The sequence below is a fragment of the Punica granatum genome, chromosome 5 (assembly GCF_007655135.1).
Source record: "Punica granatum isolate Tunisia-2019 chromosome 5, ASM765513v2, whole genome shotgun sequence".
In the NCBI taxonomy this organism is placed as follows: Eukaryota; Viridiplantae; Streptophyta; class Magnoliopsida; order Myrtales; family Lythraceae; genus Punica; species Punica granatum.
Genome location: NC_045131.1, coordinates 15,975,919 through 16,001,357, shown reverse-complemented (window position 1 = coordinate 16,001,357; position 25,439 = coordinate 15,975,919). Strand labels below are relative to the sequence as shown.

The 25,439-nt window shown below is 42.0% G+C and overlaps 1 protein-coding gene and 1 long non-coding RNA gene across 2 annotated transcripts; both read left to right on the top strand.

Moving 5' to 3' along the window:
* The first annotated feature begins 819 nt into the window (after positions 1-819).
* On the top strand, positions 820-3,811 carry LOC116208617. The gene has a single exon (XM_031542147.1). The coding sequence runs from the start codon at positions 1,152-1,154 to the stop codon at positions 2,961-2,963; it is 1,812 nt and encodes a 603-aa protein (XP_031398007.1). The 5' UTR covers positions 820-1,151; the 3' UTR covers positions 2,964-3,811.
* Positions 3,812-11,164: 7,353 nt separating this feature from the next.
* LOC116207300 lies at positions 11,165-13,209 on the top strand. The gene is made up of 2 exons (XR_004156900.1): positions 11,165-11,843; positions 12,327-13,209. It is a non-coding gene; the product is annotated as an uncharacterized LOC116207300 (long non-coding RNA).
* Positions 13,210-25,439: the final 12,230 nt, after the last annotated feature.

Genomic DNA, 25,439 nt, shown 5'->3' with positions numbered 1-25,439 from the left:
TATGTCAAGTCCATTGAGTGACCAAATTATTTTTTAAAGTGATTGGCTTATATATTTTTATGGGTCGTTTGATATTTCTATTCGATAATGTCATTTGTTAATTATAAGCTGCTTATAGGTAATTTGTGAGTGATGTCTTCTGTTTTTCTAGGACTTGTTATTGATGATTGGCCTTTTCAGAATTTAAAATCATATGAATAGGAATTGATGTTTTATGATAGATAAGAAATCTATTGGTAAATAGAGTACAATGAACAGAAAAACATGAACCTATACTTCTATATATATACTTTTAATTATAGGTAGGATCTTACAATCCTCGATCCGATTTTACGATTCTCGATCCCATGATCCCGTTCCGATCCTAGATAGAATGCGATCCTGACAACCTTGATTACAACTACATTTAGCTACCATGAATTTAAAGCAATGGAATAGTATCAACCATATAAAATACAAACTATATGATCCTCGTTTGTTAATTTCATTCCGTTTCATTTTATTCGTACTTACCAAAACACGCAGGGTGCCGCATGGATGGACCAATTTTAGAACAGTTGCGGCAAACAATCGGGAACAGATAGAAGGTTTAGAGGAGTTTCTCAATCCATTTTTCTCGTACTTCCATTTGTGAACGATAGTGTTTAGGGTGGAATCTCATATTGGGAAAAAAAAATTAGCGCAAATTCAAAGGGGTTTTGGAGTAAGTAAAAGGATTGGGGATTTTGTCTCCTTTTCTGAAAAGAAAATTTGATAATAAAAAAGAAATCCGCAATCAATTTTGCATTTGGTGGCACGACCTAATGCAATTTCAAAACCCCTCAGACAAAAAACAAAAAATTTCAAATAAATACTCAGACAAGATACCCTTTCGGAGAACACACACACACACACACACAGAGAAAATCCCACTCGTCCTTTTTCCTTCGATTGACAGCTGCTCGGCGCATCTTGCAGACCATTACGAAAATTGTCCATTTCCACTGATTTCTTCGGCACCCATAATTCAAAATTGAATCTTGATGGGGGGCAGCTCTCTGTTAGGACGGGTGTGTGGTCTGTGACCCAGATGGGCTCCGACAGAGATTCTTGATTCTTGTTCTTCTTCCGGGGTCTGGGATCTTGGAGATTCTCTCTCGCCGGTGCTAGCAATGGTTGCAGAACCTTGGATACTGAAGATGGGGAACCAGGTAAGCTCCAATCTGAAGCACGCACTCCTCTTGGAAGCTTCGAGGAAGAAGACCCACAGCCCTGCTAGGAAGCAAGAGCCCAAGCAGGTCCTCGGGATCCTGTCCTTCGAGGTTGCCAACGTTATGTCCAAAACTGTGCACTTGCACAAGTCCTTGTCCGACCCCGAAATCTCTCGGCTCAAGAACGAGATCTTGAAGTCCGAGGGCGTGGTCCGGTTGGTCTCCTCGGACCAGTCCCGGGTCCTCGAGCTTGTCCTTGCCGAGAAGCTGGACGAGCTTAACCGGGTCGCGGCCGTTATCTCTCGGCTCGGCCGGAAGTGCACCGAGCCCGCCCTTCAAGGGTTTGAGCATGTCTATGGGGATATAGTGAATGGTCTGATTGATTTTAAGGAGTTGGGGTTCTTGGTGAAGGACATGGAGGGGATGGTGAGGAGAATGGAGCGGTACGTGAGCTCTACCTCGAGTCTTTATAACGAGATGGAGGTGTTGAGTGAGTTGGAGCAGGCCACTAAGAAGTTCCACAATACCCAGCACGAGGAGAGCCGCCGAGCTTTCGAGCAGAAGCTCGCTTGGCAGAGGCAGGATGTTAGGCATCTCAAGGAGGTCTCCTTATGGAGCCAGACTTACGACAAGGCCGTCGAGCTGTTGGCTAGGACTGCTTGTACAATTTATGCAAGAATTTGTACTGTGTTTGGGGACTCTGTGCTGAGAGGAGGCCTTCCGATGCTTGTTGGTGATTTATTGCCTTCGAAGACGGACAATGAGTGTCCCCGAACTTCAGGTAGTGTTTGTGTCATTTCTGGGCCATTGAAACGGTCTCAGAGCAAGAGCAGCAATCAGTTCCATTCAGGCTCGATCGAGAGGAGAGGGCCTACTAATGGCTTCAGGCCCCAGCTCAATTCACGGAGGCCTGAGGCTGCTGACTTGTTTAGGGCAGAGGATTTCAATTTCCCGTGTGTGACTAGCCCTGGGAGGATTTTCATGGACTGCCTCAGTCTGAGCAGTTCTGTTTCCAGGATTGACGATGATGATGACAGTAATACTGATATTGCAGATCACGATGACAGGAGTAGCCGAGTTTCAGGTTGTTGTAGTGTTGCAAGTGGTGGGTTAAAAGGAGAGATCCCCAGCCTTAACCAGTCCCGCAGTGCTTTGTCTTGTATTGGAAGTCGAAGGCAACAGAACAACTGGGGCACAGTTGTGAATTCACAGTTCGGCCCTAAGAGTAGGATCACATTTTATGCTCCGCCATCTACTGTGGGAGGTTCTGCGCTGGCCCTGCATTATGCTAACCTAATAATTGTAATAGAGAAACTCCTTCGATACCCCCATTTGGTGGGTGAGGAAGCACGGGACGATCTTTATCAGATGCTGCCCTCTAGTTTGAGGACTTCCTTGAAGAATAGCTTAAAGGCTTATGTGAAAAGCATGGCAATTTATGATGCCCCTCTGGCTCACGACTGGAAGGAGAGAGTCGACAGGATCTTGAGGTGGCTCGCTCCACTAGCACACAACATGATTAGGTGGCAGAGCGAGCGGAACTTTGAGCAGCACCAGATTGTGACGAGGACAAATGTTCTTCTGGTCCAGACCCTGTATTTTGCTGATAGGGACAAGACCGAGGTGGTTATATGCGAGCTTTTGGTTGGGTTGAACTATATCTGTCGTTACGAACATCAGCAGAATGCACTGTTGGACTGCGCAAGCAGTTTCGACTATGAAGACTGCTTGGAGTGGCAGATGCAGTGTTCTGCTGCAGCTTATCTCAATTGAAAGGAATCTGTATGAATATATGAGCTGAAGCACTACCTTCGGTGAAGATTTGTTGGTTTGACTTGTGGAGAGGTATGACGATTTTTGGCTTTTGAAGTTCACAGATTCAATAGTTTATGGGAAGATCATTGTATATATATTATCAGTGTACAGGATTCAATTGAGTCCAACAGCCGCACCTGATGTTATTGGCTGCATCTTTCTCTTGTTTTTTTGGCATATGCCTAGCTGTTGTTGAAAACTTTTGAAGGATTCATCAACTGTTTGTCAGTTCATAGCGATGCCATCAAACAATTGACTTGCAGAGTCATGTGCTGTGATCGAAATTACTCTCACTGGAAACATGATTTTGCAAGTTATTGATTTGATGGGCAGGTGGAACTGCTGCTACTTGTAGTCAAAATGTATTTCTTTCTGTTGAAAATGACCTCACATGCACCGGAAAGAAACTTTGTCGACTAGAATAGGCGCTTACATTCTGATGGTTTCCATGGCTATTGGATAACACAATTCCCAGTTTGTCGTATCTACTCATGTTGCACCTTGTGAATGTTCATCGACACCATCAGCTACTATCTGTCTTACTGGTGCATTATAATGTACCATATGCGGGATTTCACATTGCCCTTTTGATTATATTACTGGAAAGTTAGTGATGGAACATTGTTTGTCCAGCCTCCATGAAGAGTACGGATATTAGTACAGCTTCTTGATGTAAAATTTCAATTCCGGCATGTGAACTGATGCTTTTACCGTACCTGTGATATTGTTGAGGATGTGCTCGGACATGTTGGAACTGCCATTGGGTTGTATTATATGTTGGCATTATATGAGAATATGAGCTGCTAGCATTATCTGTTCTGCAGATTGATGTGTGTCGTTCATGTAAGTGGAGGCCTTTACGCACAATGACTTTGAACCTTCAGGAGAGTTTGCTTTTGTTTTATGAATCCTGCAAAACAGGCAGGAATTCGGTCGAATGGTATGGGGATGATCAAAACACAGTTTTTTTTTCTGAATCACGATCGACCGGTGAGAGCTGCCTTCATGCAAGGCCGACCGAAAAGTGGGGCGAACTCCTAATGGAGAAATGTCGTGGTATTATCTAAATAACTGGCACTTGTTTTATAAGGTTTTCATATGAAAACTTATCTTGCAGAGATCATTAATTCTAGGACGAAGACTAGGTAAGGCCCGATCTCTCTCATCACCCTATGGACGTGTCCCACTTCTGGAGCTCTTTTGGCGCGGTACTGAAAGTTGAGAGGCCCGAAAAGAGCAGAGGATGAATAAACACCACAGGAAGGAGAAGTGCAAGTACAACTGTACATGGGAGTTGAGATAATGAAGAATGGTCCATATATGCAACAGTAACCCTCAATCCGTCTCAGAGATTGTATGATCCGATTTTAATTAGTGAGACTATCATGTTCTTTTATGAAAGATGCATTGGCAGGACGGAAGTTTGTAGTTCACATCCCATTATAAATGCAGTGTGGGAGCTCTCTCGAGGACAGTTGAAGAACCGGGGCAAGCAATCATGCATGTGGGCATTGAGCAGATGGTAGGAGAGCGCATTCAGTGCTGTAGTAAAGTGCCTTCATTCTCTGCTCGCAATTCGTACTCATCATACTCAATGGTAGATTCTGCGATTGCGCCCTCAATGTAAGAAACAATTCCTACTAAGTCCGTTTCGGGCTGGTCCAGACTACTAGGAATGAGGACGACTCTCTGCTTAACACTCGTGTCGTAGGATTAACAATTTGGGGTGGATCTTTTGTTGGATCAACGCTAAAGAGACTTTCTTGAACTGTCCATATAATGGACGGTGGAATTTTCCTATTTGACATGGTGTGGAGAGTTCACATATCTTTGATCATATAGTGCCAACCAATTAACTTTGAATTCAAACTGCTTCCCCTCGTAGAACATGTTCTTAGGGTTCCTTAAAGTGCACTGGGGGAATCCAATTTTTTCTTTATGTAGACTTATATATGGTACCTTTTTGGGGTTATATGAGAGATTTATGCTAGTATTATCAAGAAATAAAGAAAGAAAAATAAATAAGGAGGAGTTAATTCTAGTGGCACTGCATTGCACTGAATCCTTTTCTTATTTTTCTTTTCTATGGTGTAATACTTGTATGAGATTCATATCAAGCTTGTTCATATATTTTTTTTCCTTTTTATTTTTACTTCAAGATGAGAAAAATGTAATTTTTCATTCACCCGAGGGACATCTTTAGATTATTTATTTTTTAATTTTTTTTCATAATTATTAGAATTTTAAATTTAACAAATAAATATAGTTCTACAAATAGTTTGTAAAATTTTGATCCTTGTAAACTAATTGTTTCTAATAAAATGTGTTATTTACCGAATTTTTTTTTGAATTTTTATGCTTTATTGGAATTTCAAATCTTACAAATAAATATAATCAATAAGATGTGTTATATAATATTCTTAGAAATTTTGTCCTTCAAATAAGCAGCATCTAACAAGATTTATCCATTGAATATTTTTGAAGATTAGAATTTCATTTGAAATTTTAATTTTATAAAAAATATAATTAATAAGATGTGATAATCTACAAATATATTTTAAAAAATGATAAGATATAGTTATCTATAGAATATGTTTTTAAAACTTTTAAGACTTATTTAAATATTTTAAAAATTTTAGATCCATGCATCCGACGTCCTTCAGTTTTGAGATTTTAGATGATGAAGAAGGAAGACAACTTTTTGATCATTATCTTTATATATATTAGCGGTGCTAAGATGGGGTCCGATACAATTTCATCAGAATGCTTGGAATACTATATGAATTTTTGTCGAACTGTTTCCTTTTATTGTTTTTTATTTTAATAATTTTAATAAATTAAGAATCTTATAAATATATATTTTCTAATAAAAACTTATAAAATAGGACATTGTTTTACTATTTTGATGGTTACAGAGTATTAAAAAATCACACAATTTTAAGTTTTTAAATTAAATAAATGTTTTAAGATATGATGTCGATACAACATAATATTGTTTGAGTTTTCTGATAAGATTTTATCGTCTACGTAATATACAATAAATCTATAATATTTTATCTTTTGATTCATTACATTATTATCACTCTATTATGCATTTTTAGCTTTTAAATTTATATAAAATTATTTTAAGAAAATATGGTTACGTTTACATAATAATTTTATTTTTTTAATCTGTATATAGTATTTATCATGATAGAAAGAGTGGTTAAAGTTTACTTTCCATTAGCCCTATTAACGATTCTTTTAGTGAACTTGGTCATCTGGAGGAAATGTCAATTTTGATCAATTTTGGGGTTTACTGTCATTCAAGAAAATCTCAGGCAATTTACCTTTTAATTGATATTTATCAAAACAAGCTGAATTACAATAAGAACTGATCAAATACCACTTGCGTCAGTAAAACTTTCGGGCGAGCCTGATACAAATAGATACATATTTTACTTATGAATATAACTTTTGTTTTTCACCCCAAAAAAAAAAAACTTTTGTTGGGTTGGGCTGGCCTTATTAGGTGAGTCATTTGTTTTGTTGGGCCGACCATATGGGCCTACAGCTCATGTCATGCTCAATCCTAAAACGGTGCTCTCACTCCTAGCAGTTTTGCTCCGAAATTTGATGGGTCTTCTCACAATCAACCAGGAACATGATTATCATCTCTCCTATTTCACTATTCCTGATAATTCTTAAAATCATTTTTCTGCTTATGGGCAAGGAAAATAATAATAAATTAGAATAAGATATATTGGCATCATTAGGGAATATGGCTCAGGAAATATCTACAAATAGACTAATCCTGACTAATTTGAGATCAGATCACAATTTCCCTCTAATTAATTCATAACGAATCTCTCTCTAGGCTAAGAGGCCCCGAGTCCATGCCCTACTCTCTCTTCCTCTCTCCACCTCCCCAACGCAACAATCTCTCTCCCCTTGTTCGTGGGGCGGCTCTGCTTCACCTGGCCATACTTCACCTACCTAACCTCCATCCTAGAACATTAGCTCTATCCAAATCTTAGGGCTTGCTTGATAACCTATATTAACTGTTGAAATTAATTTTTCAGCACTTAATATGATTTAACTTGTTTGATAAATGCAAAAGAAAATCACATAACTTAATAGACTTTAGTTAAAAAAGCACTTAATCATTAAGTAAGTGGAGACCTACTTATTTTCCAGTTGATTCGCTCAACTTCTCATTATATCTCAAACTTTGGAATGGTGCCCCTAAAGTTTTCGGAATTGAAAATCAGTCCCATTTTCTTATTTTTGGTCAAAAGCTTAGAGAGAGAGAGAGAGAGGAGAGAGAAGGGCAAGTGAGGGGAAGGGAGGCGCCGACTGTAGTGGTAGCTCTACAGTCAGCCCCCGCCATTGCAGGCAAAGTCGCTGGGGGTACCAGAGGTCACCCGACCTCGCTTGAGCGGTGGTAGCCATCTACGAGCCACCACCGAGGAGATGTCTCCGGTTTCTCTTTCTTCTAGTCGAAGAGAGAGAAATGGGGGAGAACTCTTTGGTGGTGGCTCATCACCGACAACCTCTGAGGTGGTCGGCGACTTTCTTCCAGTGGTGGTGGTTGGAGATCTCCCCGCTTTTCTCTCTTCCACAGAAAAAGAGAGAAACCGGGGAGATCTCCTCAGTGATGGCTTGTCTTGAGCCACCACCGCCCAGGCAGGGTCATTGGCGATATCTTGTGCTATTGGCGAATGCCCCTGCAATGGTGGTGGTACTTGATGAGCCACCACCGTCTACTTAAAGAATTGCAACCCTTTGCTTTTTTTTTCTTTTCAATTTTCAGTCATTTTAATAATTTCAAAAAGCATGAAAAAAATAATACAATACAAAATTATTAGGTCAACAGAAAAGAAAAATTTTGGGGTCATCTTGTAATGATGACAATAACAACTTAAGTGTTCATCCACATCTTTGCACCAAACAAAACTGACTTAATCATTAAAGCACTTAATTCATTGAGTACTTAAAAATTAAGCACTTAATGTTTAGCACTTAATTATTTGTTTGTTTGGACTTAAAATTAAGTGCTGGAAACTAAGTGCTTAATTTTTAAGAATTCAATGAATTAAGTGCTTTAATGATTAAGTTGATTTTGTTTGATGCAAGCTGTGGATGCAATCTTAAGTTGTTATAGTAATCATTACAATGTGACCCCAAAATATTTCTTTTATGTACTTTGACCCAATATTTTTTGTATTGTATTATTTTTTATGCTTTTCGAAATTATTAGAAAATTGAAATTACAAAAAAAGAAGAACAGAGGGATGCAATTCTTCAAGGGGATGTGGTGGTTCATCGACCGGCCACCACCACTGCAGGCGGGGTCGCTAGCTACCTTGCTTGGGCGGTGGTGGCCGGCGACGAGCCACCATTGACGAGATTTACTCGATTTCTCTCTCTCCCCGTTGAAGAAAGAGAAATGGGGGGGGGGGGGGGATCTCGTTGGTGGTGGCCCATTGCTGGCCACTACCACTGGAGACGAGTCACCGATGACCTCAGTGGTCGCCGGCAACCAAGCCTAGGCGGTGATGGCCGACAACAAGCAACCAACGAGGAGATCTCCCCTTTTTCTCTCTCTTCCCGTTGAAGAGAGAGAGACGGGGGAGATCTCCTCGTTGGTGGCTCGTCGTCCGCCACCATTGCCCAAGTGTGGTTGCAGAGGTTATCGGCGACGTTACCTGCAGTGATAGTGGATGGTCGATGAGCCACCACGGCAGTCAGTGTTTTCCTTCCCTTCAGTCGCCCTTCTCTCCTCTCTATCTCTCTCTCTCTCTATAACCTTTTGACCGAAAATGGGATAGTTCTACAATTTCTAATAGCTTCAGGGGCACCACGGCAGAGTTTGAAAAATATATGGGAAGCTGAGCGACTCAGTTGGAAAATAAGTAGGTCCCCACTTAGTTAATGATTAAGTGCTTTTTTTAACTTAAGTCTATTAAGTTAAGCGATTTTCTTTTGCATTTATCAAATAAGTTAAATCACATTAAGTGTTGAAAAATTAATTTAAGCACTTAATTAAGGTTATTGAGCCAGCTCCAATTTAATTTCTCTCTATTTCCTACGGATATAAAGCATCCTTTAACGGTTCTAAGCAAAATCATTTTAGGCGAGATAAACCTTGTTTATACATCAGTTTGACTTAATCACGATGTTTTTCTAATGAGTTTCGGATATTTGAATTGCAAGTAAAGTCCTCCCACCAAGGGTTTGAACCATCACCTCATGGTTATTTTGCTTCTAAACTGACAGTTGCTCAATGATAACAATTTATTCTCTCTGAACTTATTGTATTTTGCTTCTAAACTGACAGTTGCTCAATGATAACAATTTATTCTCTTTGAACTTATTGTATTGCTCACCTTTGTTGATTCAAGTTATTGGATTATAGTTATTTTATTTATGATGGATTTATGAAGACATATAATTTTAGAGAAAATTAACCTTCGGTCCATTACTTTTGCTTATCTTTCTATTATAATCTTTTTTTTTCCTTTTTCATCCAATATTTTTACCTGCCTTTTTTTTAGTCCTTTTCCTTGTACTTTATTCGTTTTCATCATATGTCTTGGAATTATTTTTCAATTTCCATCTTTCATCCAATTATTTTCTAGCTATTAGAGAAAATTTCAGTCATCAACTTTAGACTAAATTATTAACTACTTATTCATACAAAAGCATGTCATGCCGCGGCGGAAGTAGTGATACAAGGAACTCAAAATTGAAGTAAAACGAATCAAATTCGCCCTAAGATAAAAGAATACAAATCCATACAGAGAGCCTGTCTTTTTCGTGAAATTTAGCTCTCTTGAGATGGAAAGTTGGAACGTTAGATGCCCCACACAAGTAGTAACAGAGCAAACATCCGCACTTTTGTGGGTAAGCTCAGTGTTTCTTGTCCCTTCTTTTTCCTATTTCCTTTTTTCTAGTGAGTCCACTATTTTTCTTTGATCTATTAACTACTACTTAATCTCCATTTCAATGTTGACTTGGATAAATAAACACCACTTACGTCAAGTTTGGGCAAAACCTTCGGTCAAACCTGATACAAATGAATACACACATATATATATATATATATATATATATATAGATAGGGAGGATTGTCCGTGCTTTAACAATAAAATCACGCACAGTATGATGAAAAATATATATTAACTGTTTCATAATTAAATTATACTTCAATTTAATATAATTATAAAATATTTCAAAATTTTGACAATTCAATATTTTTATTAAATATGTATAATGTATTCTTCAACGTATCCTTATTATGTGCTGGACTTCCAATTGTCCGAATGGCATAGAAAGTTTGCTGAAAAGGAAATTGAATATATGCGTCAAAAAGAACAATGGGATCGTGATCGGGCCCAACTGGATTATCACTTGTCCGAGTGGCGCAATAGGTGTGTTGATCTTGAGGTTGATTGAGACCGTCTTCGTGCCACATGTGACCATGTTATTCGCTAAAATGAGGAGTACGCGAATCGTATTAAGTAGTTGGAAGATATGGTGGGCGACAACCCCTGATCTAAGTGTTATCGTGACGTCAAGCTTGTCGTTACTTTTAATATTCAACGTTTAATAGATGTGAAGGCTGCTCCTTTTTGGACTTATAAGGCTTCCTTCTGGCGGTGGTGCGGTTTGACCATAAAAACGAGGGAAGCGCACCAGCCCATTGTCCTCGAGCACCATCCAGACGAGTTTTTAGGAGTATATTTGGATTGAGAGTTGAGTTGAGTTGAGTTGAATTTTGGTTTTAATTGATTTGTAATGATTGTATTATTGAATTATGAGAAAAAGTGTGAAAAAGTAATAAATAATTAAGAGAAAATAATGATTAAGTAATTATTATATTGTTGAATTATGAAAAAGTAATGAATAGTTGAGATAATTTAATATTAAAAATTAAATTGAATGGTTAAAAAAATTTAAAAAATAAAAAAAATAATGATTGTGATGTTGAATTGAAGATAAGTTGAGTTGAGTTGAGTTGAGTTGAACATTTTTTCGAAAGCAAACACACCAGATGTTGCAATATTACTTGTTTTGCCGCCTCTGTTAGTCTGTTTGTTTCAGGATGAGCTCCTGATGTGAAACGGTATTTAATGCCCCATTCCTCACGGAATTCTTGAAATCGTCTAATTATCGAATTACATCTCGTTTTCTGTGATTAGCACCTCAGGAACTCCGTACCTGCTGATCACATTTTTGCAAAGGGAATTTCTTACCTCTTTTTCAGTAATTTTGGCAAATGCATCGGCCTTTACCCATTTCGTGAAATAATCGATTGCCAATATCAAAAATTTCCTTTGTCCAGAGGCAGGGGGAAAAGGCCCCATGATGTCCACGCCCATTGTGCGAAGGGCCAGGCTGTACCTAAGGTGATCAGAGGTTAGGAGGTGCTTTCGGGACGCATGCGTTCTTCTGGCATTGCTCGCACTTTCTTACTAAGCGTTCTGCATCTCTCAGTAACGTGGGCTAGTAATATCCCTGCTTTGTTACATTGTCTGCTAATGCTCTTCCTCCGAGATGGTTCCCACATGTTTCGTCATGGATCGCATGAAGCACGTAGTCTGCTTCTATCGAGGTCAAGCATCTTAGGTATGGGAGGGAGTAAGATCTCCGATAGAGCACGTCATTGATGATTGCGTACTTAGCTGGTCATCGCTTGATCTGACGTGCTTCATCTTGTTGATCGGGCAGTCGATCATTTTGCAAATATCTGATAATCGGGGTCATCCAGCTTTCTCCGGTATGTAGCTTGCAACCTCGATCTCCACTATGGAAGGCCATGATAGTGCTTCCACTAGGATTGTTCGACTTGCTAAGGTTGGTCGCGTACTTGCCAGCTTTGCCAACACGTTAGCGTGCATGTTATCGGTTCGAGCACCTGCCTAACACATATTTCTTTGAATGCCCCCATCATCTTTTTTACTTTCTCCAAGTATTTGAAGAGCGATTCATCTCGATCGGCATACTTTCCATTTACTTGGCTCACCATAAGCATGGAGTCGCTGTAAACGTCTAATTTTTCTGCCCCCATTTGCTTTTGTAGTTCGAGTCCCGTGATTAGTACTTCATATTCAGCAGCAACGTTATTAGTTGCTTGGAATTTGAAGCTTAAGGAGTACTCTGTCACCAGTTTGTTGGGACATATAAGAACAAATCCTACTCCAGTACCATATTTGTTAGTTGCGCCGTCGACATATAGCGTCCATAGGTCGACCATTTCTGGGGCCCGTATCTCGTTGCCGCGATTAGAAGACGTACCTTCATTGATGAAGTCGTTGAAAGCTTGTCCCTTGATTGCAGGCCTCGGTTTGATTTTGATGTCAAATTCGCTTAACTCAATTGCCCATTTGGTGAGTCATCCTGAGAGATTGGGGCAATGCAAGATTGCCTTCTGCTGACATTCGATGAGCCCGGTGATTAGATGGGCTTGAAAATACAACCTCAGTTTTTCAGCGGCGATGATTAGGGCAAGTGCTGCTTTTTCTATGCCGAAGTATCAGGCTTCTGCTTCATTCCGGGTTTTGCTGACGAAGTATACTGGTTGTTGTGTTCCCTCTTCTTCTTTAAGGAGGACCGAATTGACCGCGGAGCTTGATATTGTAATATAGAGGATCAATTCATCTCCTGGCTTGGTCACAGCTAATTGTGGTAACCTCTGAAGGTAGTCCTTTAGTTCCTCGAATGCCCCTTGACACTCAGGAGTCCATTTGCAAGACGTTGGATTTCGCAAGACTTTAAAGAAAGGGAGGCATCTGTCGCCGGATTGTGCTACAACTCAGTTCAAGGCCGAGACCCGCCCGGTCAATCTTTGTACTTCTTCACATTTCTTGGTGGGGGTCATCTCTTGTATGGCCCTGACTTTGTCGAGGTTCGCTTCCTTGCCTTGCTCATTTACAAGAAATACTAGAAATTTACTTAAGCGTACACCGAAGGCACATTTGGAAGGATTAAGTTTCATGTGATATCTACTAAGCACGTCAAAACATTCTTGTAGGTTGAAGACATGGTCTTTTCTTGCTCTTTATAAACGTATCATTAGCATAAACTTCCATGTTCTGCCCTATCCGTTTTGCGAACAGATGATTCACGAGTCGTTGGTAAGTGGCTCCTGCATTTTTTAGTCCAAAAGGCATAACTTTGTAGTAGAATGTCCCCTGTAATAATGAAGGAGATTTTTTCTTCATCCTCCGTGTACATTCAGATCTGGTTGTACCTAGAATAGGCATCCATGAATGACAAGAGTTCATTCCCTATTGTCACATCTACCAATTGGTCTATGCGGGGAAGATGGAAGCTATCTTTTGGACATGCCTTATTAAGGTCAGTGAGATCCACGCACATGCGCCAGCTTCTATTGGCTTTCTTTACCAACACCACATTTGCTAACCATTTAGGGAATTGGACCTCCCTGATCGCGTGAGCTAGGAGAAGCTTGTCTACTTCGGTCTCTATTAACACCTCGTTTTGGTCCACCAGCTCTTAAGGGCCATTGACAGGACTACCGGCTATGACCCTCCTGAACTCTAACAGAAAACGGCTCGACAAACCCCGAGTCACTATTCATAGTTGGGACAACAACGTCAACCAGGCAACCCAAGAGCATGGCAATGTAGAAGCCCTCAGGGTTCCCACAAAGATCCTTGAGAGTAACCGAAGAATCCAAATGACACGTGATCTCGGGTAGGCAGAAGTAGGCTCCAATAGTATTATTCATCACCTGATCATCGAGCCATCTGAAGATATCCAATATTGGACTCCGAAAATTCCTCTTAGTGCCAAACTGATGAGAAACCTCTCTGAACGTATTTTGCAAACCATTTGCTTGACCCAAAGGACTTCCGAGTAATTGCATATAGCTTCCAATGAGGCTCCTGAGTCACTAATTCATCAGGCGAATCGTGAGCACCTAAGATCAGGCCCAGCTAGACCCAAGTCCTAGGACCATGGAGCACTCTTCAGAAATCACCTTTACTTCAAGAGTGACTCCCGAGTGGAAAAAGAAGCCATTCTAGTGAGGTTCCCAAGCCACAGACTCATCAAGCAAAATATTAACTAGGCCCGGCTAGTCCTAGGGGTTCTCAGGAACATGGAGTACACTTCATATTGCTCTCTGAAAATCGCCTTCACCTCATGAGTGACTCCCGAGTAGAAAAAGGGGCCCTTCCAACGAGGTTCTCAAGCCGCCAGCTTATTGGGCGGAATGTTAACGACTGAGGTCAGGCTCGGCCGATCCCAGTGACCTCAATGACCAAGGAGGACATTTTTGATCGAACAACATGAATCATTCAGGATTCCCGAGTAACTCCAAAAGGGTCCCAAACACCGCCTACAAACCTTTGGGGTTTGATTTCAATGAACGGAAAACACAGTGGGTTCCGGACACCTTGAGACACTCAGGAATCAGTCGGAGAAGTCCGACTGCAGGTCCCCTAGTCGTCCCCTAATTACCATTTGTATTCGGAGCCACGGAATCGACTATTCCACCCCGACAGTAAAGCATCTCAAAACGATTGGCACAGAATGCTAACATGCTAGGAGTTGACAAAAATGATTAACTTCGCTTAGATCACCCAAATCAATCAAGAGCAAGCCTCCGAACCTCCGGTTTATCGGGATAAGCAAAATAGCATCGATATTGGGCTCAACGGAATCTTCTCTTCACCGGCATCGACAACGTGTCGTCCATTCGAGTCACAAAAACTGACTAAGACCCGAGTCTTCCCGACCCCCATGGCTCACCCATGGGCCCCATGGCTCAAGCTAAATGGCCAGCCATGCACTCTCTTCTCCTCTCTTCTTTCTCTTTTCCTCATTTCACGGAAGTTTGCCCCATATTAAGAGCACCAAGAACACCATCACATCTATCTCTTCTTCTCCTTTTCTATGAGAAGTGGATCTTGCCTTCCCCTTCTTCTCCAAATAATTGGCAGCCACCTTTTCCCCTCATCTCTTCATTTGATTTTCATTTCTTCTTGAAAGAAATACAAAAGGGAAAAAGCAAGAACAAGCACATGACCCTAGGATCGCTTCTCTTTCAAGCTCTCACTTTCTCTCAATTCTCTAAAGCTTTATCCTCTCTCCCAGCCCAAGATTCGGCAAACAGCTCCAGCAACCCCTCTCCATGGCTGAAACCATTTCATTTTACTGGTAAACCATTCCATTTTTCTGGTGGCCATCCCTCAAATCGACCCGACCTTCAAACAAACCACATATCCCACACGTATTCGACCTTCCGAGTCCATTGTCGATGTTCGTTTTTCTATTTGAGGCCTCCTTTAGCTGGCACCAGCTCAACATAGTAGCGCCTCCCTCGAGTTTCCTTTTTTTTGACGAGTTTCCTTCCCCCACAATTTTGGTGGGTTGTGTCCATATGTGTGGGAGAACCACCTGCGATTTACACCTTTCCCGTGTGTACGGACCCGAATGTGGACTCTCGTCGGGGCCTGCATCACGCGCTTTTGGATCGCATGGCTTGGGAGTGTCCACCTTCCGTGGGACTCGTGACGGACATGCGTGAGAAGGAGTCGCCACTTATCATTTTACGACCCGAAGGTCGAGGGCGGATAAGTTACCCTGGTCTAGGGGTATGGAACACCTAGTTTTGCTAAGGCAATGGTCTATGCGGAACCGGAAAGTCCATGTTCAGGGGTTCATGTTACGTACGGGCCTATATCCCGCACGCCCTTTCAGTACTCTAGCTTGCTAGGCTTGCATGTTTTATTATTTACCGCATTGATTAAATTGCGCTCGGCTCGCATGTTTCGACTCCGGAAATTCGGTGAATTAAACGATATCGGTTGTGAAGCCGAGAGAGAAGTAAATCTGCATATCGGAGAATTGGCTCACAATCTTGCGTTACAGTTCATCAAACCATGACGGTTGAATCTCTACGTGAACTAGAACCGCGAGATCTTAGATTTACTTTCTTTTGGGCAAGCATGAAATCGATTCAAATGATTCGACTCTCGGACCGTTTGCTTACCTACTGAGATTCTTACAAATTGAATGTACAATATAAAATCCTTACAATGCTCTCAAAATACAACAAATTACAAATAGCAAATGGTCGAATCCTAGTCACTTTGCTTTCGGTTATTATTCCGCTCAGACTCGCCGTGAATTCAGGGAAACACCGAAATACTGAAATTCAACATGCGCTCTAAGTGAATAGAGCGTTGGACCCAGTGATCGAGGGTTAGGGCGTTGAACCCTAAGTGCAATGCGTCCTATGGGTCGGGCTCGACTCGCCTGGACAAACAAGAGTAGAAAAGTAACAAAACAGCATGTGGATTACAGACAAGTTATTTGTCATTGCCAAATTTATGTGAGTTAACAGATTATTAATCCAGGGGTGTTTTTGCAAGCAAATGCCTATACTAAACAAGCAAACGCTTGTAAAACCTTCTACATTCGGCTTTGCTTTGAAAGCTCGACAGACATTGCGGCTGTAGTCAAGTCTTTCGTGTGTGTGGATTGCTTTTACAGTTGTTTTGTATTGTGTCACTGAATTACCACTGAATTAACCAAAACTCGTGTTTTGACTCTAGATTTGGAACCTAGAGTTCCCATAACCATTGTCTAGCATTTGGTTAGGTCGAGTGAATGATTAACCAGGATTTTGTATGTTTTGTGACAGAGACAACCGTTCTATTTACCCGAGTTTATGTTAGGATGACAAAAACTCATCAATTAGATAAGAAAAGGCTATGCAGATGAACCTGTACCTGAACGGGTAGCCCGTTCTTATCCCGTACTGTAGTGTTTCTGTCATGCTAACCCTAGGGGCGTCGCTGAATTGTGAAAAGATGATTTTGCCATTTATTTGAAAATTATTTTCAGAAAAGGGGAAACATCGCAGTGCGGGCCACCTCGGCATGTAGCCGGTGTCGACAAATTCCCTAAATCGTCCACGTTGTGCAAGAACCCCGAAAAAGCCAAAGAACCGGTCGATCTGCCTGGAAGTGATCTAAAAAGATCTTATGTATCCTGACCTGAGTTACTTGAAATCAGGTAAAAACTCAAGTTGAGACACATAAGCCCTTTCCAGACGTCCATGCTACATCGGACCGTGCGTTTCGAGTTTTTGAAATTGATAAGTTTGAAAAGGGCACCAACGTCATTTGACAACTCATCGACGTGAATTATCAGTTAATGGCCAATTCGTGCAAATTTTATTAGTGTGAAGTGGGTTTAATCATGTGAGCGTCCCGATTAACCCGTTTGTGGATTTACAGCTTAAAATTAAATGCCAAACGCAGTAAATGTGCGGGTTACAGACAGTCAGACAGATCATGAATTGATTCACTGAATGGAGTCCGAGTACCTGAAAAGCTCAATTTAATGAAAACAATTCATGACACGGCGACCAAGACGGGTCCAGGAAGGTCGAGGATAATTTGGTCAAAATGACCAAAATACCCTTGGAATCCAAATGGGCCCGAAAGAGTCATTGATACATGAATTCATGTATTTTTCCTTTGAAAACGATGTTCTAAGGGAATTTTAATGCGGGATTTGCGATAATATTGAAATTGCAATTTTGCACAAAATCCGAGAAATGAATTTCATCGAGGTAAAGAGACCGTTCTTGACCCGATTTTGACTATTTCTCGCATTCTCAAGCGTTAAACACGATAAGTGACATGATTTTTGCAAAGTCGGTATCGCCATAATATCAAAAAAGTGCATTTAAACATATAAACACGCACAAACATGTTATTTATGGAATCAATAAAACGATACCACTTCATTGATGCAGAAAAAATTAAAACTCGGGAAATGACTTAAGTGGGGGCAAGGAGGCCGGTCATGGCCTGGAAAAATCAAGAAAAACTCTCGGGTACTTTTCCAAAAGTTAAGTCGAGAGCTCCTTTGGTCATTTTGAGCCAAATCAGTCTCCTCGACTCCGATTTAAACCCGTTCCCGACATGATTGACATGTTAAACGATTAAGACATGCATGACATAACGTAAAAAAAAAATCATAAAAATATAAACTTGGCATGTAAACCGGTCTCGAACCGACTTATAACCCAACAAAGGCAATGATAATGTAAAAGTTTTAACTTCTCTAAGTCGAGAATGGTTATACCTAGCCTCGAGGGTCGATGATAAGTCGGTAAAACGGCTGGAAAAGGCTTGCTGGAAAATCGGATCCTGGGTGGTACTGTTCACCCGAGAATGCACCCGATTTTGGCTAGCTTGCACCGGTGGTTCGGGATGGTTGCACGAGTTGGCCCAGCTTGGGACACCTCTCAAGGGGGTGCCGGAGGTGCCTATGGGTGGCTCGTGGCGTGCGGGAACTTGCGTTAACTTGAAAAGGCAAGAAAACCCAATAAGCTCAAAACTGTCTTTTTAGATCCGGTTTGGAAAAGCTTGAGTTTGAATGGGTTTTAATGGGTTGCTTGATGGATCCTTCCTCCTGGAAGACCCTTGGGAAGTGTATGAGGATATGAACGAGTTAAATTTCCAACGATGGTCCGGTTTAAAATTTGGCACGGCGCACAAGTCTGCTGCCACCCAGCATCCGAATCTGGACAGATTCTGGACCAGTACTGACCACATCTAATTCGGGCTGTTGGAGGCTTCAAACTTAAAATCTAAGCTCGGAAATGGATAGAGGGGGTCAAAAACATGTGGGATATGAAGTTTGGTGAAATTTAGATTTAAGCGGGGATGGATTCCGACTTAAGTCTTGAGGTTTTGCTTGGTTTTTTGGCTTGAGGATGCTGGCTGCGGTTTTGCTGAACTCCTTGAGAGGTTGAGAGCATTTGTTTGAGTGAGAAATGCTAGAGAGAAAGTGCTTGAAGGTAAGTGATTAGCTTAATCACTTTAGAGCAATATATAGGCAAAGTTAATGAGCAATTAAGCAAAAGCAAGTGCCCTTAACCCCTTGGATTAAGCTTGGGCGGTTTGATTAAGGAAATATCAAGCCTCATCTTCTTCCATTGCATTAATGAAGAAGAGATAGGAGCATTGATGAACATTGATGAGCATTGATGAAGATGGAGTGTTGTCTTCAAATTGTAGGCTTGATATTTTCCTAAGAGGATGCAAGTTATATGGAGAAGATGACAAGGAGATGCGGGTGAATGTGGACCATGCAATCTTGATGAAAAAGAGCCAAGAAGTATTGATGAGCATTGATGAAAGCTTGAGTGTTGTCTTGGAAGACTTAGAGATATTTTCATGCAAGTGTGCAAGAGAAGCTTAGGGTGGACGGTTTGGCAAGGGAAGAGTTGCCCTTGGGCAATTCATGGGTCCCATGGCCGAAGAGGAGAAATCGGGAAAAAGCTCGTGTCTCGATTGATTACGCATTCGAAGCTCATGGTTCAAATTGAACGTCGAATTATCGATATACGCGAGAAAACGGATTTAATGAGCCCAAGATTAGAACTTTTCGTGGAAAACTGCCAAAGGTCTGTACGAGGCTCGGAAGTCGGTTTTGCTCATTTTAAACACTCAAAGCGAAGTTGTCCGCTTCTGACAGCATATCTTGTGTCTGCATCTCACGTTGGTCATTTTGACATAAATTGTCAAATAACGTGGGCAACTGACCCTTAAGCCGGTAATGCAAATGTGGAGCCGGAGATGTCCTAGGAGGCGAAACTGGATTTCTCATATTGCTTTCTGAGTTGTTTGGGCGATCCGGAGATCACTGTGATCTCTGTTTGTCGAGATTGGACCTCTAAGGAAATGAAAACTGCATTTGAGCCCCTTAAAGTACTGCTCGGGAGGTCTAGATGAGTTGTGCAGTTCAGTCCGAGGATTTCACATTGAGCCTTGGGGTGTGTAGCACTGTGTAGGGTAAGCATCCGACATCAAGTTTCCGTAAAAAGGACCTCCGGATATGCATTTCCACTGAAAACGGTCATTTATGCTCCTCGGAGGTTACTCGGAAAACTGAGAAGGGTTATGCTGTCTATTTTGCCCAATTGTGGATGTTCGCTAGAGTTTTCAGGGCAATGCAGTACGAACTTCGTTTGTCGTAATTCCGTCTGACCAGTCTCCGGTTATGCATTTCCGAAGAGGGGTATACCCGTTTTGTCACTCGGAAGTAATTCGAAGTGTCTGTGTGGCTTCCAAGAGACAATTTGAAGCACTGCTCATGCTCTGTATGCTTGTGGGGCATAGCTGTATCTGACATTTGGAATTGACTTTTCTCCGGGAAACCGGCATTTTTGGACTTCCATTGAAAAGTTGTATGTATACAGAAGGTTGTTTTGTATAGAGCAGATGATTTGCAAAATGCTTTTGAAGACACTTTTCATCTGTTTGACACTAATGTGGATTTTTGAAGTCCAATATTGGCTATCTTCCGACGGTCGAGCGAACTATCGGAAAATAGGATTATTCATGTGGTATATTGAAAATGCCGGTTTTAGATATTGTTGAGCTCTCTAGTCGCTCTGTTGCCTTTCGATAACCTCGGGGATCCTTCTGTCGTATGGACATGTCATCTGCTTAATTTTGTTGACTCGAGAATGAATAATGATTTCTTGCTTTATCGATCCTTCTTCTGTATTCCTGCTCGAGTCGTGGCCTGAATTGCTGCTGATACTGTTGTTTGAATTGATGAGCCAAAATGGGGTGCTGACACCGTGACTAGTAGAGTCACGGACAAAGGCCCAAGCCCTCACCTTTCGGGCACCTCATTCTCGAGCCACCCCTGGGCTCCTTCTTCCTCACCAAGCATCATCGACCTGTAACGGGTGCTCAGGCTTCCATCACAGTAGCTTTATCACATTCCCTCTCTTTTGCTCCCATCATCAAACTCCATCATCTCCATTACATTCACCATCATCCACAATCCCATCCTCACCTACCATCACCATCATTGCCATATAGCCTTCTCTAGCTCATCCACAGACATCTCCAATCTCTCTACAACCTTCTATAACTTCTTCACAGACTTCTCTAACTCTTACACCGCCTTCCACATCTTGCCCTCAACCACCTTCTTTCTTTTTCACCCGTGACTGCCTCCTATCACCAACCTCATCGTCCTGCTTCCTTTCCATTCTTCTCAGCTCCTCCATCTCGTGCCTACTGCTGCTCCTTCTTCCCTCAAGCTTCAGCCCCTACTCTTCCTTTTCATCTCTCTTTACGGTTGTCACCTGAATTAACTCTCACTATTGTCCTCCTCTGTTGCTATTCGCGGCTCGTTGTGGTCGCCGCTGTGCTGCTTGTTGCTCCTTCTCCGAGCTTCACAAGCTGTTAGAGATGCTGCCCACGCCCTTCCAGCTCCTTGTTGTGCTTCTTGTTGCTACTGGCTACTAGTTCTATAATTGTTGTTGTTGCCAAGCTATTGTTGTTGCATCTGCTCAGCTCGAGTTGTTGTTACCTTCTTCTTCGAGCTCCCTGTTGCTCTCAACTTCCTGATGTTCGCAGTTGCTCTTCTCTGAGCCCTTGAGTTGCAACTTTTGCTCTCTCCTTTTTCGCTTCCTTTGCAAATTGTTGTAGCTGATATCATGTTGTTGTCCTCCTCCTCCTCGAGCTCCTTAAGTTGCTCTCGCCACTGTCCAGGCTCCCCGAGCTACTGTAGTTCATCCTTGAGCTCCCCGAGCTCACTATTATTGTGCTGCTCGTTCTTCCTTAGAATTTCTGAGTTGCTATTGTGTCTTCCCTATTGCTCTGATGAGTTTGGATAGCCCTCTTCCGGTGCCATTTCGTGAGGAGCTCGAAGGCATACATTAGTCTTTTCCAACATTAGCTTGGAAAAGGTATAAAAGCTCGGTTTAGTGGCATGATAGGACTCTTGTATTAGTTGATTCGATATTTGTGTGGATAACAATGATGAAATTCGTGTTTTGACTGAAAGTAGCACGAACCAGAATAAGAATTGAACTCAGACTCTTAAAATCGAGACGTGTGATATAAATCGAACCAAGCATGAACTTGGCATATAAAGAGTCGAACTTAAAATCGATTATTTGGAACAAAAATGAAGCCACCGGAATTAATCCCATGAACACTTGGCTTTAAGGATGAAAAACCGACTAAAAACATTGATAGGCTTAATTGATCAATTGAACTAAAAACCAACAAATTAAACTTTGATGTGATTGTCTGTATCATGTTCGTGTGTTTTGTAGTGCATATTGTCATTTTTAATTAAAACCCCACACGAACCGAATTAATCATGTAAAGTAGGTTTAAAATCGGATTTCAACTTTATTGTGGAGTTGGGTCCAAACCCGTAGGATACGATGAACACACAGGTACAACACCCAATTCCAGCACGACACGTCGCGCGGGATTGGGTCCAATGCTCGGGACAACCTATTTTTCTCCAAAATCTCAACCTGAAGTGACATAGAAAATTGAGAGGAAGTTCGCGCGCTTTGACTCTATTCTGAACCCGATTTGAGGTGGCTCGGGTCAGAACGCTTGAAATTCCTCTCGACCTCATCTGGAGAAGCGCGACCATCTCCCGGCTCCTTTAGAGGTCCACGCAATCCCCTTGGGATCCCAGGGGTCGGTCTTCCCTGGTCATAGGCCGAGGTGGCCTACATTGCATTAATCTCACTTTCTAAATCGTCACATAAATGATTTCATAAGTCACAAATCACGGTGATGACGAGAGATTGAGACTAAGTGCGTATTAGCCCTGAGGCTCGTCTATTTCTGGTGTATTTAATAAAACGGGGAGACATTGAACAAATATCCCGACTTTTCAAAACCCTAATTTGTATTTATAGAAGGGTCCAGACTTAATGCACACGAATCTCGAGCGAATAGGGAATCACAATCGAAGTGGATTATGAATCCATACGAGAAGGACCAAGCCCATTATGTCCCATGGGCCACCCACACGCGAGGGCGAAGTAGGTTGGGCCAAGCCTGTACGCCTCATAGGCGGCCCACACGCGACGATAATGTGGATCGGACCAAGCCTGCATGCCCCATGGGCGGCCCCAAGGATAAAGTGGGTTGGGCCAAACCCCCACACCCCATTGCGGTCCACAAGCAAGGATGAAGTTGGTCGGGCCAAGCCCATGACCCCCATGGGCCATTCGCAAGGGAGGAAAAAGCGAATAGGGCCAAGTCCATCTCGTGTGGCTTCATAGCCCATTTCCATTCCAATCCTTTGGGATTTCATAATTAAAACTTAAATCATGTGAGAAGTGCAGAATCCCTAATCCATGCGGTAAGTAAATAAAATAAGGCAAATCGTAGACAAACTAGAGTATCGAAAGGGCATACGGGATTTAGGCTCGCACGTAACAAGAGCCCCCGAATTCGGAATCCTCGATTCCACATACCACTTGCCTTAACAAACTAGATGTTCCTTACCCCCTAGACTCGGACAACTCACCGGCCCTCGATCTCCGGGTGATAAACAAGTAGTGGCGACTCCTTCTCGCATCTGTACGCATCCCTCGAGAAGGTGGATATTCTCTAGCTGTGCGACAAGGCATGCATGCACGCGCAGTCTCGATAACTTCTTGCCTTACTTTGGCAAAGCTTCTCTTCTTTTGTCGTCCCGGGGGTCTTCCGAGTAGCGCTTCTTGGAATGGAGTTTTTATGTCGGGTCCAATTCTAGCGACCTTGCTCGGGTTGTTTTCTTCTAGTTCAATGAGAATCGTATCCTCTCTCTGCTGCGGTCGACTTGAGTCTGTTTTATCCTCTGTGATTTCTTCCACTCGAAGGGTTTCTTCATAAATTCCCTTTTGTTTGGTGGTTGCCAACATTGCATCGCCATCCTTTGATCACCACGGACTTTTCCCGTTCCATTTGCAGTGGGAAACCTCATGATCAAGTGGAATGTGGATGTATTAGCGCTTGTAATGAGTTCAAACTAGGTTGCCTGAGTATGGCATTGTAGGCAGACAGGAGTCTAACCACCATGAATTCCACTATGATAGATTTGCTGGAGGGAGGTTCACTCACAACTAAGGTAAGTAGATTTTACCCTCTACTCGCATCGAGTCTCCCGAGAAACTAATCAAGGGTGTTTCCATAGGGTTCAAGTGATCATCCGTTAATCTCAGTTTCCTGTATGCTTCATAAAATAAAACATCCGCCAAGTTCCCAGTGTCGATTAACACACGTTTAACTTCATGATGTGCTAATTCTGCTGTGATTACTAACGCATCATCATGCGAAAGGGCAACTTCTCTTGAGTCGTCTTGCATGAATATCACAGGTTCAATCCGATCCCTTTGACTCTCATGCTTCACAATGTGGACAGATCGGGCACACGCCTTCTGGGATGTATTAGATGATCCTCCTGAAGCGGTTCCTCCAACAATTGTGTCTACTATTCCCGCAAAGGTCTTTCGTGGAACTTGCTTTTTTCTTTGGAATGGTCATTCTGAGGATCCAACTGCATCTTTCTTAATGTATCTCGCAAGCATTCCTCTTCGGATAAGACTTTCGATCTCATCACGTAGCTGATAACACTCTTCTGTGCTGTGATCGTAGTCGCGGTGAAAGTGGCAGTACATTTTACTATCACGCTTTTCTGGGCTTGTTCGCATTGGGGGAGGTTTGTCGAGGTCTTCCTGGCTAGAGATTTCCTTGAGTATGTGTTGCCTGGAGGCATTCAAAGGCGTGTATGTCTCAAATTTCCCAGGATGCGTTCTTTTCCTCTTCCTATCTTCAATCATTTTTCCTGCGCCTTCCATTTCATGTTTCTCCTTCCTTTTTGGTAACTTTTGCGCTTCCATAGTGCGTTTTATCAACGATGCTTCCTCCGCCTCACAGTGCCCTTGAGCTCTTTCTAATACTTCCGCCAAGGTTTCTTATACAGAGAGTAACTGAACCTTGAATTTTTCAGGCAGTTATTAAGCGCGTATACTGCCACGGACTGCTCCAAATACGGGATTTGTAGTGCTTCGGCCGTGAATCATTGGATGAAATCTCGCAAGCTTTCTTCTTTTCCTCGCAGGACTTGCAACAGGCTTCCAGGGCTTTTCTTCTGCTTTTTGACGCTTGCAAAGTGCTTAAGAAATGCTTGCGCCAATTCTTTAAATGAGCCGATCATCTTGGGTTCTAAGTTTCGGAACCACGCTCGTGCAGATTTTTCCAAGGTAGAGGGAAATGCTCGACACAACATAGCATCCGATGCATCCAACAACATCATTCTATCTTGGTCGTCCCATCGTATTGCTTCATAGCCGGCATCTTAAACTCTGGCAGGGAGGCTTGGATGATGAGATCAGTAAACGGTGATTCTCCTATATTCATTTCTTCGGACAAGCTTTTGCCGATCTATGCATTTTTCAATTCGTCCGAAATTTTCTCGTTGATTTTTCTTTCCAGATCCCTTACCGATCGTGTGGGGCCAGCACTCTTCCCTACATCCTCTCCCGGGTTGGAGCTTTCTCCTCCTAAGCCTTGCATCGAATCGTCGAGTTCTTCGGCCTTCGTATCTTGATAGGTTGCATAGTGATCCTGGTGCCTGTTTCCA

What these genes read in the sequence shown, in the direction of transcription:
- LOC116208617 (XM_031542147.1), top strand. Translation starts at nt 1,152, where the DNA reads ATGGTTGCAGAACCTTGGATACTGAAGATGGGGAACCAGGTAAGCTCC.